Source organism: Fundulus heteroclitus, unplaced genomic scaffold (assembly GCF_011125445.2).
Source record: "Fundulus heteroclitus isolate FHET01 unplaced genomic scaffold, MU-UCD_Fhet_4.1 scaffold_42, whole genome shotgun sequence".
In the NCBI taxonomy this organism is placed as follows: Eukaryota; Metazoa; Chordata; class Actinopteri; order Cyprinodontiformes; family Fundulidae; genus Fundulus; species Fundulus heteroclitus.
Window position 1 is genome coordinate 1,627,400 of NW_023396835.1, and position 19,149 is coordinate 1,646,548.

At 42.6% G+C, this 19,149-nt stretch overlaps 1 protein-coding gene across 2 annotated transcripts in view; it reads right to left on the reverse strand.

Moving 5' to 3' along the window:
* The window catches only part of adcy8 (adenylate cyclase 8 (brain)), a 139,120-nt gene that overhangs the window by 89,490 nt on the left and 30,481 nt on the right, over positions 1–19,149 (reverse strand). For both annotated transcript variants that reach the window (XM_012850328.3, XM_036131225.1), the window contains exon 2: positions 1,670–1,819. In XM_012850328.3, the coding sequence (XP_012705782.2) occupies positions 1,670–1,819 (150 nt within the window). The remainder of the gene's footprint in view (positions 1–1,669; positions 1,820–19,149) is intronic.

Consider the following 19,149-nt stretch of genomic DNA (forward strand, 5'->3'; position numbering starts at 1 on the left):
GAGTCTGACGGAGACAAATACAGTTCAAAGTCTGGTATGCTCCATCGGTCTGCAGCTGTAATGGCTGACAACCAGAGCCGTTATCAGGAAGGAGCCCGGAAACCGAGCGCAGACGAACGGGACAAACAGGAGAAGCTTTCACACTCCACACCAGCCTCCCACCATTCAGCAGGGACATACGCCACAAAACCAATCACTTCTGGGTCAGAAAACATCTCCAGAGCATAAAACCTAACTAAATCACAGCATCTCATTTCTATTATCTTTCTAAAAGCAGATCTGTTTTTTTTTTGTTGTCTGAAATAAAACCAGCCCATTACCATATACAGTGCTGTGATAATAACTATTTACTCAGATAATCTGAGTAAATACAAAAATCAGTTTCCATGTATTAAATAATACGGTTTGTTCAAGGCCACAAGATCCAATATGTGAAACGATGAATCCACCGTGATAAAGCAGTTTTTGGGTGTTTGTTTGGACAGTTCAGTTCAATATGTGATTAATATTTACCCTGTAAAATGAAGACAATGGTTTCAAAAGGACACACCTACCCACCAACATACAAATCATCCAAATGGTTCCAGGTCCTCCAAAAGCAGGGTATTATCCCATCAATGCGGTTCTGCCTGCTTTCTTTGACGCTAGATCCAGTCAATATTTACTAAAATCAGTCACACAGTTATTGAGATTGAGATTTCCTTTGTGGTACAGTAAAGCTGCCCTGGTACATGCAGGAAACTCCAACCAGATGCCTGAAAAATAGAGCCTGTCTGTCAGCATGAAGTAGGCGAAAGAATCTCAAATAGCAACACATCATGTCCAGATCTAAAAAAAAAAAACAACACAAGATAAGAAACAAGTGAATGCCCATCAGTCTGGGACGTCTTTTGGACTCCAGTGAACCACAGTGAGAACCATCATCCTTCCTAGGAGAAGCCAGCCCACCAGAATGACTCCAACAGCTCATCAAGGATCCCCAAATAACATCTACAGTTCTGCAGGCCTCACCCGCCTCAGCTCAGGTCCAAATGTATGACTGAATGATAAAAAAATAACACAAACACACCTGTAGACATCTCGCTGACCCAATCACATGCTTATTGTCTCCAGAGAGAGCTGCTTTCAGTTAACGATTATTAAAAATGAAAGTTATTTAAAGATGTGGTGGATGCGCTCATGTGCACCACAGGGATGTTTTTTTTAATAAATGTTGAAGTGAAGGCGGCTCTGGAGCCATCGCTGTGGTGTGATGGTCACCTGTCTGCTGTATCACCTGTTCATGCTGCCTTCCTGCCGTCACTCGCTGCCAGTTTCTGCTAACCGGATCCACTCAGTGTTGGTTGAGCTTTCGGTTCTGTGTGCGATCTCATAAGCATTGATTAAAGTGAAACCTGTCAGCTGTAGTTTGGACTGAGCTGCTTCTACTTTCCAGATTGTTCTCTCAGATTCGTACCTCTTGTTTCACTCCTAACCTTTTGCCTTTGATGAATAATGGACGATCCAACCAGCCTCTGCCTCAGAGTCTGAACTGTGAGACCCTCCTGTTAACTTTTAGTTTTAATCTGCCTGTCCCTGGCAGGTTTCTGCTGTTCAGGCATGAATGATGCACTTCTGATCAGCTTTAGCATCATGTTGACCTGAGTTTTGCCCTCCATGGTCCACTCACCTGTCTCTGGTTCTCTGTCTCCAGTCTCAGGCGAGCTTCGATGCAGCGCCGGGTCTCCAGGAAGGCCTGCCGCTGAGCCCGATCCGACAGGTAGCTGATGAATATCCCGGCAGTGTTCATGCACATGAAGAGCACAGCCTGAGCAGCGACCTGAAACACAGAAAAAAACTCACATGAAACTGTTTTCATTCCGGCTCATGTTGGACATTCACGTTCTCAGGGTCCAGTCTCTTAGAAAGGAGATTTGCTATCTCGTTAACACATTTAAAATGAGGAAATCATCCATTTTGTCCTTTACAACAGCCAACCAGTCAGCCAAAGTGCTTTACAATGAAATAAAAAATGATTCAAAAATAGATAAAACCTATTAAACAGATAGAAGAATAAATAAACTTTAGAAATCTGGAATAAAATGCTACACGCTATTCAGTATAAAAAAAATCCTTCCTGTCTGATAACCTCTTAAACTTGGATTTAAAAAGATTCAAACTCTGAATTGGTTGTGACTGAGAAGGAACATCCAAGAGGAACTGGTACAACGACCTCCAGGGTCTTCCACACACTCAGAAACGTAGTAAATCAGAAACGTAGGGCGGGGCCAGACCATTAGGAGGTTTAAAAAAAAGCAATACAATTTAAATCTATTGTAAAATGGATAGGCAGCCAGTGGAGGAACAGCTAAAACCACTAAATAGGAGTGATGCTGACACATCTGGAGGTATCGGTTAAAAGACACAGAGGGACGACTGTGAGACACAAAGAGAACTACAGTAATAAATTCCTGAGCTGATAAAATCATGTATAGCTTTATCAGGATCAGCTCGGTTTAAAAAAGGCAAAACTGGCCAAAAGACAAAAGGTTGATTTAACAAGTCAATCGACTTGTTTGTTGAATTTAAAACCCTTGTCAAAAATCCCCCCCTAGATTTCTTACAGTGCTACTTAACTCAAAATTCAGAGCATTGATGTCTATGATGGCATTCTCACTGAATAAGATGTATGCAGCCTTTTGTTCCTTTAAAAACAGGAAATCCTGTTTTAATGCAGAGATACCATCCAGAAGGGAGTGTTGCTGAGTTCTAATTGCTCCAAATGGCAGCAGGTGGAGAGAAAAAAGGAGGGATCTAAGAATGACACCCTGTGGCACCCCACATGACAGAGGAGCACTGGAGGAAGATACCTTTTTAATCATGACTGTGAAAGACCTGTCTGCCAGAAAGGACTCAGGCTTTCTTCTAGGATAGGGTCACTATCGTTAAAATGTCATTAAAATGCAGCATACATTAACATTTCTCTGTGGAATAATGTATAAATATGTATATATTGCCTGAATCTACACTGTGTACACCTAATTTTACCAGAAACATACTAATCAGAGGAACACACATTGACAAGAGGGGGAGTGTCGAGTACAGTGAGGAGGCAAGTCCATAACTCTATTAAAATTTGAAAAAAAGAAGAAAAACTGTGTCGCAATGTGTCACATTGATTAGACTTAATTTTCCAGAAATAATACTACATTTCAAATCATTACACACTATTGCAAGTATGTTCTGAGTTTGCATTTACATGACGCACAATCTTAAAGCATTAAATGCACGTTTGCAACAGCCAACAACCAAAATAATACTGAGAACTCTTATAACTTCGGTAGGGCGGCTTTGAACTGTGGCTGCATTTTATTATTGGGTAGAAAGGAGGGGAAACAGTTGGACCACCGACTGGTTCGGCCTGAAATGACCGGCCAGTTGGGAGTCCTCCCGAACCTTCCTGCAGCTGCACACAGAGATATGATAGATAATTGAAAGCAGAGAGATATAACTGATATCTCTCTATACGCCACTGATGGGCGCAGACTACTTTTAATTTAATTTATTTTTTTAACTGCTATGTATCATTGAAAAAAGTGCCACTGCTACTGTTTGCATATTTATTATTTTATTTTTGAGGGGGCAGCGCTCCAGTGCGCCCCCTTGTGTTGTCGGGGCTGATTCAGGTAATTAGTGCAAGTTTCAGAGAAAAAAGCAACTAGATCAAAAACTTTATTTATTATGTTTATATCCAGCTTTATGTAGCGGAAACCCCGGGTAAAACATTTATGCGCTGAGCCATGGATACCAACGTGAGAGTTAGAGACAGAAGGACAGAATGATCAACAGTATTGCCATAGTCAGTAATTTTTGAGTTGTGCTCCCCCTACAGGACGTTTTGAAAATAGCACTGTTGTAAATTCCCTAAAATCCAAGATCTGACGTGACGTGATCAGCTTAAACAAAACTCTTGTTTATTCAGAAGAGACAGGGGAACAAGGAGGAGGTGATATAGAAAGATGTGTGTATTCAGACGGCTAGTGGCCGGAGTCACCGGCTATCTGTCTGTAGCACAGCGGGAGCGGGTCTATTTATAGCTCTTGAACTAATGGCATAGTTTGTTGGCCAAATAATATCCCAATAAACCGCAACCTGCAACTCACCAAATTTACAAGAGTTAAAAAAACAGGCCAGACGTCACTGATAATAAGCAGACTTGGTTAGACTGTTATTGATGCCAGTGGTCTTACGTTAGGCTGCTGTACAGCTGCTCGTCTTACCGCCAGAACAAGAACAGAGCTGCAAGACCGCCTCTGGGTCAGATCAAGTTTTATACTGTTTCAGGACTTTATTAATATTATTCAAATTTTCATTGCTATGTTACCAATGCAGTGAAGCTATGAATAATATAAACCAGTTCTGGTTGTACTAATTGTTTATTACCCAGTGACTTCATACATGTTATCAATCTTTAGTAATCGATAGTCCTCAATAAACACAAATTCACAGTAAATCAGGTAAACTTATAACCAAAGTTATGCTGGATTTAAGTCAGACATTTTAACCACAAATGCTTTATTTCTTGATTACAGATAACGTCAGTTTCAAACCACACTGTTTAACACAGCTAGCATAGGGCTAACTAGCATAGGGCTAACTAGATGCTAATGTACAGAATAACCATGAAACCACAGAATGTTTTACCAAAGCAACAACTTTCCAAGCTGTTTACAATGTTCAAAATTAACTCACCGTGTTGGACAATGTATCAAAATGTAATTGAAAAGTAATCTGATGGATTTACGTAGATTTCTAGAGGCTTTTAGGAAAGAACCACTTCCAGTTTCAGCCAATCTGCCCAAATAAATGTAATGTAACAAATCGTAGAGGCCCGTAGTGGAGTGAAAGGAGAACATCCTACACGTTACTCTGAGGAGTTTGAATACCAAACGGTCTAAAAAAGAAGGAAAAAAGGCAAAGCTATTCATGGGCCTCCTTGTCAATCCTTCACGCCTCCTAGGCGGGCCGCGCCCCACTGTTTGAGAGCCACTGCACTAGGGGGCGATGACAGACCCCTCAATCTTCTCATAAATATTAGATTACCACCACAGGGACTTAAAGAGGATGTTACTCACTTACAGGGTGAGGTATCACCAGGAAAACAGGGTACCTAACATCAACAGAACTACCGATGCTGTTATGCACTTTTAATGTCAGATTGGTGACAGGAGTTATTTTAAATGGGTTGAGATAGAAAACCTGCTGTAGTGAAAGGTGTGAACACCTCCAGGAAGCTATTATTGTTGTAGTATAATGTTCCAATACAGAAGAGTCATTTTTTTTTTATGATTTAATTCCAGATATTTAAGAGACACTTTTGCACCTGTTGACTTACGGAAGCTTATCTGAACTTTGTTATTTAACTATTCCTCCTAACCACTCAGTGAAGACAGAGTTCAATGTCAAAATTAGGAGTCTTTCTTAAGTAAACAAAAGATCATAGCTTAAACATTAAAGCGTCCTCGACCATATTTGATTTTTTCAAATCAAATTTGGTCACCCTTTATAAGCGACACCTGGTTGTTTACTTTGGAAGAAATGGGATTAGTCCAGACGATGCTGCAACATGAAGATCACACCTGCAGCTCTTTCAGTGTTACTGAATCTTCTCTTTTTATTCATTTCACCCCAGATTTTACTGCTGACTGCCTTCCCCGAGTCTCCCAACTGATACCTAGTATGTACAGTTTGATCTTCTTTGCAAATGGTGGTTTAGCTGCATGATGCATATGAGGAAATGACAGAATAATCATCCTAGGACACCTGAACTTCCTCTCTGGTTCATCAGTCTCTCTGGAACCGACGGCGGGCGAGAACTCTGTATTTGTTCTCCTGTCAAATTAGTTGTTGTTTTTTTTCACTAAAACTGTGCAGGATGTGTAGAACATCATCACATTTATCACATTCTCATTTTTTGCTGCCATTTTCACTTTAGCCACTGTTTAGCAGAGACATATTATCAAACCTAACATCTGGATGAAGAGAACTAGATGCCATCCTGTATCCGCATTAGTTACTGAATCTCTATTTGACTTCCTAATCCAGTAACACACTGTCATACATATTCTATTAAGGGTGTCTAAAAAGGAAATAAATCATCCATAAGTCAAAAGCAGCGGTAAGAGACGTACATGAGAACGCGTCACTCTGATGTCATCATTAAATAAATAAAAAAAGAATCCAGTGAGGGGGAGTCCTGCTATCTGTCAGCTCTGGTTTTAGTTCACAATGACTCATCTGTCTGAGTTTCTTCACTCCAACATAAATTATTCAAAAAGCTCACAATGTATTTCTCCTCTCAGAGCAGAAGCGGGAGCTGGGAGCTGCTTTTCTCACATCTTGGGCTGCGTCTGCAGTGAATCAGTTGTTGTTCCTGCCTGGTAAGAATCACGTAGAGGAGGGAAAGTTTCCCATCCCAATTATAACCTTCAACATTTGTCCATTTGGCCCCGAGCTCACCTCAGGGTGCTCAGTCAAAAGCACAACACACAAAAAAAAACAAAAAACACCAAAGCCCTGCAGGTGTGCCACGTTTGGATCACACACCGAGCAAAAGAGTGTCAAGATCTAATTAAGAATTTATGTCTGAAGTGAGCGTGACGTCACTGACAAGCCTTCATCCTCGCCGACGATTCGACGAGCCATGATGAGAACATCTGAAACCAGATCTGACGTGAGCACGGAGACAAATGAACAAGCAGGTCAGTGATTATTGTAAAGCAAAGTGAGCACAGCGCCTCCCTCACGCGCTCCAACATATTATACCACCCAACATCCTGTCTGCAGGACACGCTGGAAAAACATTTATTAGCATGTTTGTTCTGTGATTCAGCTTCAGAAAGGCAATCAGGCAGAACATCTTCATGCTAGGATCAAAGATGTTTTAGCATCCAACCACCTGTACTAGAGTCTGAGTTCTTGTTTGTTTTGTTGCCAGTTTCTGTCCACAAAGAATGAATCCGATTAAAATGTATAGCAAGATTCCACAATTTAAGGTTTTCTACAAAAAAACGATGATGAACGATGATGAGTTGCAGATTATGAGCAGTGGACTCAGGTGTCCAGGCGAGGGGTGGGCATACGTGGTCCTCAGAGGCTGGTGTGCTCCTGCTCCAAGACGCCTGGGTCCATTTCTGCAGGAATTCTGCTAGTGACTAATCCATGTGATTTATTAGTCTGCGCTCAAGCCTACCAGGACCGATTTCTACATTTTACATGTTTGCTAAAACTTAGAGGTGTCCCTCATTGGGTAATGTAGCCATGAAACAACAGAATGGAGAGCTTTGCATTTCCTTTGACCTTCACATTTTTAATTGACCGGTTGCCAGACACACCTTCCCATACAATTAACTTGTTTCCACTAAACGACCATGGTGTCACAAACCTTTTAGTATCCAGGGATGAAACAATGATATTGTAAAGAATAGCACTGAGTCATATGCCTGGAACTTTGCATTTACTTTAACTACCAGATTAAACCATCTAAATTTACAGATTAAGCGGTGTGTACCTTCTAGAAAATGTTCCTCACCTTAACCTCATTTTGCTTTCTCACAACAGAGAGTTGGCGTATACCAAGCCAATTTGTGCTAACAGATATTTAATGCAGGGATGTTGCTCAACGTGGTTGTAAAGTGACATAGTGTTTAAAAGAAAAATTTATATGTATAATCTCTTGCATTGCCGTCCACTCCCCCTTCTAGCTGTCCGAGTGATCGACAATAAAGAAGTCACCACTAAAACAAATTTTCCACACCATCACCTACATTTTGCGAGTCTCCAACCTTTTCTGGTTTGTACCAAAGGGTGCAGTGAAGATATTATCAATTATGGCAGTAACATAACATAATGTTATTCTGTAAACAGGAGAAATGTGCCTTCCAACAGCGCTCCACCACCATCCTGTGTGCAAAGGTTTAGCCACAGCTGCAGTTGCTCCTTGGCCTCAACCCACTAGACTCAAACAGCGGCAAAGCTTTTCGGGGTTCACCAATTTTGACCAGCGCTTCGTTTGAGACTTTTGACATTTGTTGCCCTGCTGACCAGTAAAAACATTTCAGAAGCCGTGCAAATGTTCCAGTATCTTATTTTGTTTTTTTGTTCTTGCTCCATCCTGGTCCTGCTAAACCTTTTGCAGTAGAAGTAGATGCATCTGATGTGGGCGCTGGTGCTATACTCACTAAACTAAGTCCAGATGGGAAACTTCTCCCACGGTGCTACTTCTCAAGGAAGTTCTCCCCTACTCAGTAGAAATAGGATGTCAAGGACTAGAAGCTGCTGGCCATCATGTGAGCCATGGAGGAGTGGTGGCACTGGCTCCTTTGAGTCCTGATCTGGACCAATCTAATTTACATTCAACCACACAAAAAAAGAGCCCAATAAGCCTGTCTGGGCTTATTGGGCTCTTTTTTTGAGTCCTACAATTTTCATCTTGCATATCGTCCGGGTTCCAAGAGGTCCACAACCCAGAGTCAAACCCGGATCAACCGTGTCGAGGAACAAGGCCTCTGTATGTATGCTGTGCACTCTACCCCTACACCACCAGCATTGCCATCTTTACCCCCTTTTAACTATGAGCCTATACTATCTACCGATTGTGTTGTGGCACACCTTCAGTGGCCATTAGGAGACTCCATCCATGTTGCTCTGTCCGCTGAACCAGTAACTCCTCCAAAAACTCCTGCTGGTTGTCGTTATGTTTCCTCCCGGTTTCATCAGGATTCTTTGCTCTGGGCACATCCCTCACCCCTATCAGGGCACCCTGGCTCAGGCAGGACTGTCTAAGAAGGTTGGGTGTAGTCCAAGTCCTGCATCCAACCATCTGCATTGGATCTTCAGCCTCTGCCTGTTCCTAGACATCTCTGGCCCCATGTCAGGCTTGATAGTGTTACCAGTCTCCCGTTTGTTGACGTTCTCTACACCATCCTCACCATTGTGGATCTGTTCTCCAAAGCAGTGCTTCTGGTGGCTTTATGGGGCCTTCCTTCTACCAAATGAACTGCCAAACTACGTTTAGAAAGCGCTGTCTGGCTACATTGTTTCCCCAAAGACAGGAGGCCTCAATTCACCACCAGGTTCTGGAAGGCTTTCTGCCCTCTGATTGGAGCTTCCCATTCCTGCAAAGGAATGGTCAGACAGAGTGGTCCAACCAACGATTAAGATGTTTTCTGATGATTTACCTCCACTCAACCATCTTTCTTACTTTATTACCTACATTGGGCGGAGCAGTCAATCAATCTCTATGGTTCCTTCTCCTTCAAACTTTGTCATGGCTTTCACCCCCTGTCTTTGACCACTGGGAGACTGAGGTTGAGGTACCTGCAGCAAAAAGGTTTATCCACCAATGTCCTTTCCAAAAAACTAGAATCATACTAGAGTGCAAGTACCTGACTTTCAATCTGACAATCTAATTTGATTAATATATGTTTCCCTGTAAAAATAGCACCGGCAATAAATAACTAGACCGAATTCAGTTCAGTTCCCTTCAATCCAGTCGTGTTCAGGCAATTTTCACACTTTGTCCTCAAAGTCATCACTAACTGAGAAGTAAGGTTCTGTCTCCATTCACTGCACAATTGGTCCATATTTCATGCATTTTCTTACTACTGAGATCATTATTTCACAAATATAGATAGATAGATAGATAGATAGATAGATAGATAGATAGATAGATAGATAGATAGATAGATAGATAGATAGATAGATAGATAGATAGATAGATAGATAGATAGATAGATAGATAGATAGATAGATAGATAGATAGATAGATAGATAGATAGATAGATCTGCTTTCTTTTGTAAATAAACATGTGTGCTTGTCAGATTCCTCGGAGGCTGAAGGAAACACGTGTGTCACATTTGAATAAAACACAGAAGTGACTCAGAAAAACAAGGCTGCCCGCCTCGGTTCTTTGAGCGATGACTGTATGAAGACGGAGGGCTTTCATCAGCCGTGAGCGCGCTCAGTAAAGAGCAGCTCAGCATGTTAAAGCCTTCTGATGGGCTGAGCTGATGCAATGCTGTGCAACACGAGGGATTTCACCGGCGCCGGGCTTCCTCCTGCCTGCTGGAGCTTCACATGATGCAAATGTTAAAGCAGGTTAGCCGAGAGTTCAGCTCACAGATGGAAACAGTCCTCTGGTTGCACCTCACACACACCGTGGCAGCCTGACTGGCTTCATTACTGGCTTCAACACCAAAAGTGATGCTCCCTGAAGAATACCTGTGTTTATGCTCGCTCCTCATTGAGGATGGGGGAGTAATTACACTCACTGACAAGTCTGAACAGGTCCGGAGCATCTGCTGCCCTCCGTTTGTTTCTGTTTCTATAAAAAGATTGTTTTCATTTTTCCACATAAAGCACAAGAACCCAGGAGAATACGCTCGGGGCAAACATCGATCTTATAATGGATTTATGTCAATCTACAGGATCTAAAGGGATAAAAAAAACAATATATTGTCATCAGGAATCAAACCAATAAAATATGTGAACCCCTTTTTTTTCAGGTAGACTTAGAGGCAGTCATCCTACAGTTTTATTCTACCCTCACCCTCCATCACATGTCGCTTTAACATAAGAACATTATGCATTGCACTTATCAGTTGGTGCAAAGCAGATCAAGTCGAACATTATGAATTATATGAACAGCAATACTGCAACAAGTTTAAATTGGACAAAGTGGAGCGACTCAGCGAGACGAAACCGGCTACAGCACTTTAAGTTAATGTCTGATTTTAGCTACTTTAATACGAGAGAAGGACTTTATTTAGCCCATTAAAAAAAAAACCCTCTGCTAAATCTGAAATTATAGACTGGATGTTTTTCTTAACGGTTCACATGAGGCTGATTAGCATGAATCAGATCAAAGTGATGTTGATCAAACAAGGTTTCATTCCACCCCTTCTGGTTATGTCTGATTTTTTTTATTTTTTATTTTTTTCCAGGAAGGGGAAAGTACTTTCGCTGTTGGACTGGAGGCAGAATCGTGTCACAGTAGATAAAAACCTCAAACAGACAGTTCGCTGTCCTCCATCAGAGAGCGAGAAGCACTCGAGCGCTCGGCTCGTCTTTGGCTCTGCGGTGAAACTGCTGCACTAAGAGCACATTTCAAGTGGGAAAAATAGAGCATGAAGAGGGATTTTCTGATTTCTGCTGCTCTCAACAGCATGATGCTTCACGGAGAGCTAGTTGACATTTCATCGCGGGGTTTTTTCCCCTGCTGTCCGTATTGCTCTGCACCTGTGGACACGGAGGGAGTCGTTTTGCTAATATTAACTGTGCAACAGAATGTTAAATATTAAAAAAGCAAACGTAATTAATGAAAATCTCTGTGTTGTCATTTTACTGCATGAACACAATATCCCTCTGAGTCCAAAGAGGGGAGGTTTTCTTCATGCATATCTGAGAACCAGATCTTCAGTTTACGTCTGAATTTCTTTATTTTCTCTGTTAGTGACACTATTGCTTCCCACGCGTTTCAGAGACAGTTATACGAGTGACAGTAATGATGCCAGTCCTGCTGAGACGTGTCCAGTGGCCCAAAACAGATATTTTTTTGTGAAAATTATTGCAACTTAAAACTCTAGTTCTCTAGTTCTGCACATTATCAACCTGGGACTGCTCCCATTGAATCCGTTTGGGGAAAGGAGAAACATTCAGCAGCTGATTGGGCAAAAGCGACGCCTAGTGCCCGCCCACAAAAGGTTGGTTTTAGCCAATCATGGTATCAAATGAAAACGTAAGAAACACACATAATTAGAAACCACAACAAGTTAAGCTAGTCAAGGCACTTCTTGCTGTTCTTCTTTCAAAGAAGAAAGCTAGGGTCTTTGATTTTTCTGGATGTTTCCTCAAAGTCCTGTTTTGAATAATTGTGCAAGCACAAGACTGTTTTACCTCGCTCTTCTGCTCTTCAAGGGGATCACGTCTTAAAAATCTCCCAAATCCACTCTGGTCTTATTTCTTTCTACTCAGGCCTTCCTCTTCTTCACATGAACATGAACGCGGTTCGCTTCTTGTGACTCTCAGCCATGTTTAAAATCTACGGAGAGAGCAATGAAGGCTAAATGCTAAGCTAACCGCTAACCTAGCTACTCAGCTAACCGGATACATAAACACTAGAAGTGCGCATGCGCAGCCAGCAAGCGGAAACTAACAAAGAACGAGCACGGACGCTGGCGTTACGTGAGCGTGTCAGAATGATGGAATGTGGGACAACCAGTAAATAAAGTAATAACCCCAGAATTTGATGGAGAAAGGAGGGTGAGAGCAGGAGCAAAACTCTGTCAAATCTCTGTCCTTTGGACCGAGGTTAGAGTTTTTATAGGCCTGTAGCTCCCACAGAAAACATTTTTTTGTGAATACGTCATTTATTTACTGCTGTCAGGATGGAAGGACCATCTTACCTAGTATTACAGAAAGTTTTTTCTGAATAGGATTAGTAACTATAGTTTTAAATCAGCTGTGGGCTCGGCAGTTCTCGCTTCGTCACGGCTGCTACGTCCCGCCTTAAACCACGATACTACAACATGTTTGGGCCAAACCGTTTTAGGTTCGGTCACAAACAGTTGAAGATGGATTCTCGTGTGTTTGGTAATGCACAAATACAGCAAGGATTGGTGTTGCGTGCCGGGTTAATTGTAACTCACCTTTATTCCGTATAGCTGTTGAAGCCATTAAGCCCAGTCAAATGGTGGTAATGTCAATTTTATCAGGAAAAAGAAGAAAAAACATTCCTGGATTTTATACGTAAAGAGTTTATTCTGGGTTCAAATCCTGCCCTGGGGTCTTTCGGCGTGGCGTTTGCATGTTCTCCCTGTGCATGTATGTGTTCTCTCTGGGGTCTCCAGCTTCCTCTTCGTCCTGACATCTCAGGTTTTACTAGATTTCAGCAAAATGTCGTTAGTGTTTCTACAAACAATGCTCCTGATGTTGCTTAAGAATATTGCCTGAAATGGTTGATTGTGATCAGGTTTTTAATATGAAGCTACAGATAGGCTTTTTCAATTAATTCAAATTATTTATATTGGACTTTGCAAACTTTGGCCCGTTTCGAAGGTTGTTTTTTTCCAGACAGAGGGTAATGTAGGAAACTATGGACCATGTTCGACAAAGTGTAAACTCATGTACAGTGGCAGTTCTCGATATAATGCTTTAGAAAGCGGGGCATGCAAGCTCCATATAGAAAAACGTGATTCATCCATCTGTCAGTTGCGCCTGGGGACGGCTTTTCTATTGCTTTTCTACTTGTGCCGTTAGTGAGGCATTGGTGTGTGCTGAGTGTGCTCCCCATGCTTACTGCTAAGAATACAGAGACCAGGATGTGTTTGGTGCCAACCACCACGCTCCTCTTCTACTAGCTGGAGTGTCTGAGGGCTGACTCTTGCTACGACCTGCTGGGAAATGCCAGAATTTACGTTTTCACCTACTATTTCTGTGTATGTTACAATCATGGAATCAGCCGTGAGGAGGAGAGCCTATAGCACAGCACGGTTTTCATAAACCTGCTGCTTGTCAGCGAACTGCATGTTTAGCAGTCAGGGAAGACTTCATGTGAATTTACTCATGCAGAATGAAAGAATCTTTGAGGTGAGGTGACGTCTACTTTGATCGAGCATGGTGCTTGTTTTAGAGGTTACGTTTGGCTTATTTCTGCAGAACGCAGTACTGTAGGTTATGTAGGTATGATAAAGGGAGACGATTTGATGATCAAGTCCTCCCCCGCGCTTGTCGGCCGCGCTTGTCTCTTCACCCCCCCCCCCCCCCCCCCCCCGCTCCGAGGTGTCCTGGTTTTCCCAAATGAAAATATGGTCACCCTAACTTATAGAAAACACAAAGAGTGAACAGATGCTTGTATGTTGGTTCGCTGTTTCATAATGCATTCACACAGTGGAGCGTTGCATGGTGCAGCTTGAAGGGGAGCCCAGACCTCGACAGAATCCCGTAATTTGGGTTTTCCGTGAAGCTAATACCAGCTTGGGTTAGCTTATGTTGACCGAGTGGTTTACAATTTTTTCTGATGCACGTTCAAGAGCTTTATTTGACCTTTTATATGTTGCTCTCAAACATGCGTGTCATACTGTTAGCTTAGCACGTAGCACGGTTACGCTCACGGTCAAATTTCAGCGTAATTTTGACAACTTTCTGCATAATTGCCCATTACGCTTATATGCGCTGGCGACAACCTTGGCGCTAACTTGCTGGTTAGAGTTGTTGGCTTGTTGTGCTAATTTACCCCATTCAGCCTCCCAGGTATGTTCCCTGTGATGCAGCCTGTTGTGGATCTGATTATCAGATTAAATGTCCGTTTTTAGTCTTGGATTATGTGAAATAAATGTCTAAATAAATGTGATGTATATTTTGTGTGATTTATATGTGTTTTTTTCCTCTTTATGATGCATTTTTAGACTGAGGTGACATATATTCCTTAGCTACTTCTAGTCTAAAGAATTTACACTGTCTCTCACATTCCAGTGTCTATTTGCACACTTCAGTTTCTCTGCAAACGTCTGTTTGGACATCCACGCAAATTGCACAGTTCTGTAACTTGAAGATCAAAATTGATTACACAGTATTTTACCGTGTGCAAACAAAGGAGCATTCATGAAACACTCATAGAGCTGCACAGTGACTGTGTGTTAAGGGACTGTCATCTGATTTTTTTACCCGAAAGTGAGTCCTACTCGATGCTAAGGACTGTTTGTGCGCTTTAAGCTTCTCAGGAAGTGTTGTCTGTCAGTTCAATCAACCGATTAGAGAAGAAAAGGTTTAGAAAGATGATGCCTGGTGTCTGCATGTTATATGTAATCTGTGTGCATTCTGAGCCGGTGTCTGTCTCATCCAAAATGTCATTATGGTAACACATTCTTTATTCTTGAGCCATCCGTCGTCCCTCTCATCCTTGCAGGGTTGTAGGGGCTGCAGCCCTGCAATACCCTTTCTTATCCCCTCCAAGGCACAATAAAGGATATTTGTATTATACTCTTACAAAGGACAGACTGAATATAAAGAATCTGGTCAGTCATTTGTGCTTTTCAATTTTCTTGTTTGACCCTGCCTGAATATTTAGAGTTACTCAGGAAGAATGAAGTGTTATAGAAACGGAGGCAGTGCCGAGTTATTCCCGATTTGGGACACAAAATATATATTTATGAAAATATTAACCAAGCAATTGTATTTCATCAATGAAAACGGCCTGCACAGCTCTCGAATGGAACTCGCCAAACAAATATGCTATTATATGCTGTCACACAGAATGCCACTACTCCAGCTCGGTTTGAATTCAAAGCAGCTCCATAATAATTACTATTATTAACCCTTCCTAATTATTTTCCATGCAGCTGTTGACAAGCCTCTTCCTGGCTTACCGCTTTTAATGAGGCCTTGTTAAAAACATTCACATCACTGGCATTTCCCCCTAATGAGTGCACCGGCGATCTCCATGCTGCTGCCCTTTATGGCCAACCGGCGCTGATCTTTTCCAAAACATCGCGGATGCCGCCACAGCTGCTGCAGCTTATGGGCTTTTCCGTTTCGTCTCCGTGGGAGGAGCGCAGGCCTTCAGGGGGGGGGCATCTAAGAAATTAAATCAGCGCTGATGGCGTCCTGGGAGAGATCCACAATAACACACAGTAGCGCCCGGTAATGCACCGGGAGGCTCTGAGAGATGCAGCGAGGAGCCTCCGGGGAGGAGACGCGGGGAAAGATGGCTCCGTGTAAATGTCCATGTGTCACGCTTAGAGGAGCAATCCTGCAGCACAGCTCCAGGATCCGCAGGAGGAGCGTCTTCATCCTACATGGCTGCAGCAGCAGCGATGCAAATAAAGGATTGGTTAAAAATTGTTTTTTAAAAGAAATTAAAACTGTTTCATCAAGTCAAGCCTCTCCTCCTGAAGGCTCCTTCACCAAGCAAGGGTTACACCTTTGAAAAGAGGTTATTTGCTTTATTATTTAGAACAGGCACGAGCAGGTTTTTGGTGTGTGAGTTTTAAAAGGTTCTGGTTTAAAGAAAAAAAACAACTTTCCTTCATGTAGTTCCTGTGATTTGATGTGAGGGAAAGCAGCAGAGTGAGCAGAGTTTTCCAGCTTTGTGCAGAATGAAGTAAATCCAATGAGGCAAATCGGCCTGAAGTTATTCCTGATAGCAAAAAGCAAACAAATAAAAACTGTGGCTTGATAACTGAAGAGTAGCTCATTAAGGACGCGCTGTTTTAAAGCTGCAACCATTCAGAGTACCTGCTAATCAACTGCTATGCTCTATGCCGATAACAGATAATCTAGATTATTTTTGCTTATAATACTTATAAGGAGAAAAAACGCATTTAAAACCACTGATACATTTAGCATTTAGTGTATATTTTGTTTAATTCCTGCCGTTGGAATAACAGATTTTACTAAGGATTTGACCCCCATTTAAAAACCTTTTGATTTAAGCTACTCTGCTGGCCACAGTCCCCCCCCCACGCCCCTCTGCTGCAGTTCATAGGTCAGACGAAGGTAATATCCTCTACTTTCACCCGACATGTAGTTTCTGCCCGTTCCCACCAGAGTACAGAGCCTGCACACCAAACTCTGCTCCCCTCCCCATTGTAGCCACATTTCTCCATTTGTGTCCAGTAATGAGAGTACTCGTCTCTAAGGTTGTGGGTTTAATTCCAGCTCCTTCCTGCCACATGTTGATGTGCCCCAGGGCGAGGCACTTAATCCCAGACTGCTCACCGATCTGCGTATAAATGGTCGTTTGTGAGCAGGACTGGATGGATGTGGCTCCAGTTTAAAGTGCTTTTAGTGGTCAGCGTTACTGGAACAGCTCCGTTCAGTCCATTTAACGGGTTCTGCTGCTCGTCGCTCAGGAAAAAACTGTTGACGGGATCTGCCGCTTTTCCCACCGTTACCCAAAACTGGCGGGAATAACCATAGCAACAAGTGACTGTGCTTTTTTTTACCCTCCAATTTACGCAATGCTACACAATGCAGAGGGGCCAGAAATGAACACAGAAAAACATGACATATGGGAGCAGTGGACTAGTGATTAGAGAACCCGGCACCTTAGAGGCTGCAAAGGTTGCTGGCTCAAAACTCAGTCTGTCACTCTGCGTCCCTAAGCAAAGCAGCACCCCACTCAATGGGGGGGTTAGGGTTAAAAGGAGAGACATATTTCCTCTCTCTGGGACTATAAACAATAAAACATTTTTTTTTTTATAAAATAAGGCATTAAAGTCCCAACTCTAATAGCTTCATCTCTTTGTCGATAAATAACTTTTAATTTAAAATTCTTCTTCTAACGTATAAAGCCCTTAATAATCAAGCTCCATCATATATCAGAGCTCTGATTACCCCGTATGTTCCTAACAGAGCACTTCGCTCTCAGACTGCAGGTCTGCTGGTGGTTCCTAGAGTCTCTAAAAGTAGAATGGGAGGCAGATCCTTTAGCTATCAGGCTCCTCTCCTGTGGAACCAACTCCCAGTTTTGGTCCGTGAGGCAGACACCCCGTCTACTTTTAAGACTAATCTTAAAACTTTCCTTTTTGACAAAGCTTATAGTCAGAGTGGCTCATGTTACCCTGAGCTACCTCTATAGTTATGCGGCTATAGGCTTAGGCTACTGGAGGACATCAGGGCCTATTTTTCTCACTCTGCTGAGTTCTCTACAGTTCTCCAGTTTTGCATGAATGTTGTCATTTCAGCTTTTAACTTTCTGTTCTGTCATTTTTCTCTTCATGGAAGGTACACCTGGTCTGGCGTTCTTTTAGCTGATCTTGTTTATAATTATCAGCAGGAAGGTAGATTATTTTCCAATTAGGATTTCATACATTAAAAATAAAAAAAACTGGCCTCTGAGTCAAGTCTGATCAACCCAGGCCTTGGTGGATAACTCTTCTTTTACCTACAATGGCCCTGCCGCTCCGTCGCAGTGTAGTGAACGACTGAGGTGTAAACGATTGTGCAAACGTCAAAAGTTAAACCTGCAGGATAATTGGATCAACAGTTTAAACTGGCGAAAAATCAAAGAGAGCACCGACATCCAGATCCGCCTCGTAGCGCGACACAAACACCCACCGGGTGTCTGCTCGATAAATATTTCAGCTCTATCAGTGACCCTCCTGCACAATGACTGTACTCATGTTTTATTGATGAATTCCAGGGGAAGACGCAGCCGCGTCGCCAGATGTAGAGGCTGTCGGGGCCAAACCTGCTTTTAGTATCTGATTACAGCTGCAGGAAAACATGTGAAGGGAGCAGCCGGCCGAGAGCAAAAACCTCCTGCTGCAGAAAAAAAAAACCTCCACTGCCAAATGAAGGGATTTATTCGGCGGCTCAGAGGCGCAGGAGAGGACAGTGAATGATTAACTGTGCTTCACACGCCCGGTTATCTGCTGACACTCCACAGGCAGCGCCTGTGTCTGAGAGCTGTGCTGCTGAAATTCAACATGACACGCATGGCCTCAAATAATAATTCATCGCCCGGTGATGTTTGCAGACAGACTTTGTTGTAAGTCCAACTAAAGCTCATATAGTTCTGTTTGCAGACAGGCTGTCAGCTTTTATGGCTTCCGAGCAAACAAAAGTTTTGGGTTTGTTCCTCTTCATAAAAGCCTGGTGAAGGTGGAATAACCGCGCGGCGGTCCGGTCCGTCTGTGAACGCGCTCAGCGGCACACAGAGCCGGCTTTACACGGTGTTGGGTTTCAGCAATTAGCAGCACTAAAACAAAATGTTCCGGCCAGACGCCATCAGATCCAGGCCGTGTTTTACAGCTCCTCTCATCAGCCTGATTAAAGCTCATTAGTTTCCTAACATGTCTCTGGTGAAAAAAACAAGACAACTTTCATCACTGAGCAGCACTTAGGACAAACATTCAAGAGTCTGCTTTAAAAAAAAGTGACTCATTCCCACAATTTATGCACGCTCTCCCCTTCAAAATGATTAGTACCCCTTAGAACCTGTTAGGTGACTTCTGTGTTACCCGACAAACCAACACAAACTAGAGCAACCTGCGTCATGAAGACTAACCAACAAGAACGTCAGCAGGGTTAGGTTTTAGAACAATCTCTTTCTCAACCTTTGAACATCTCACAAAGCTCTGTTAAAAAGATCTGCAGGCCTACCGAGA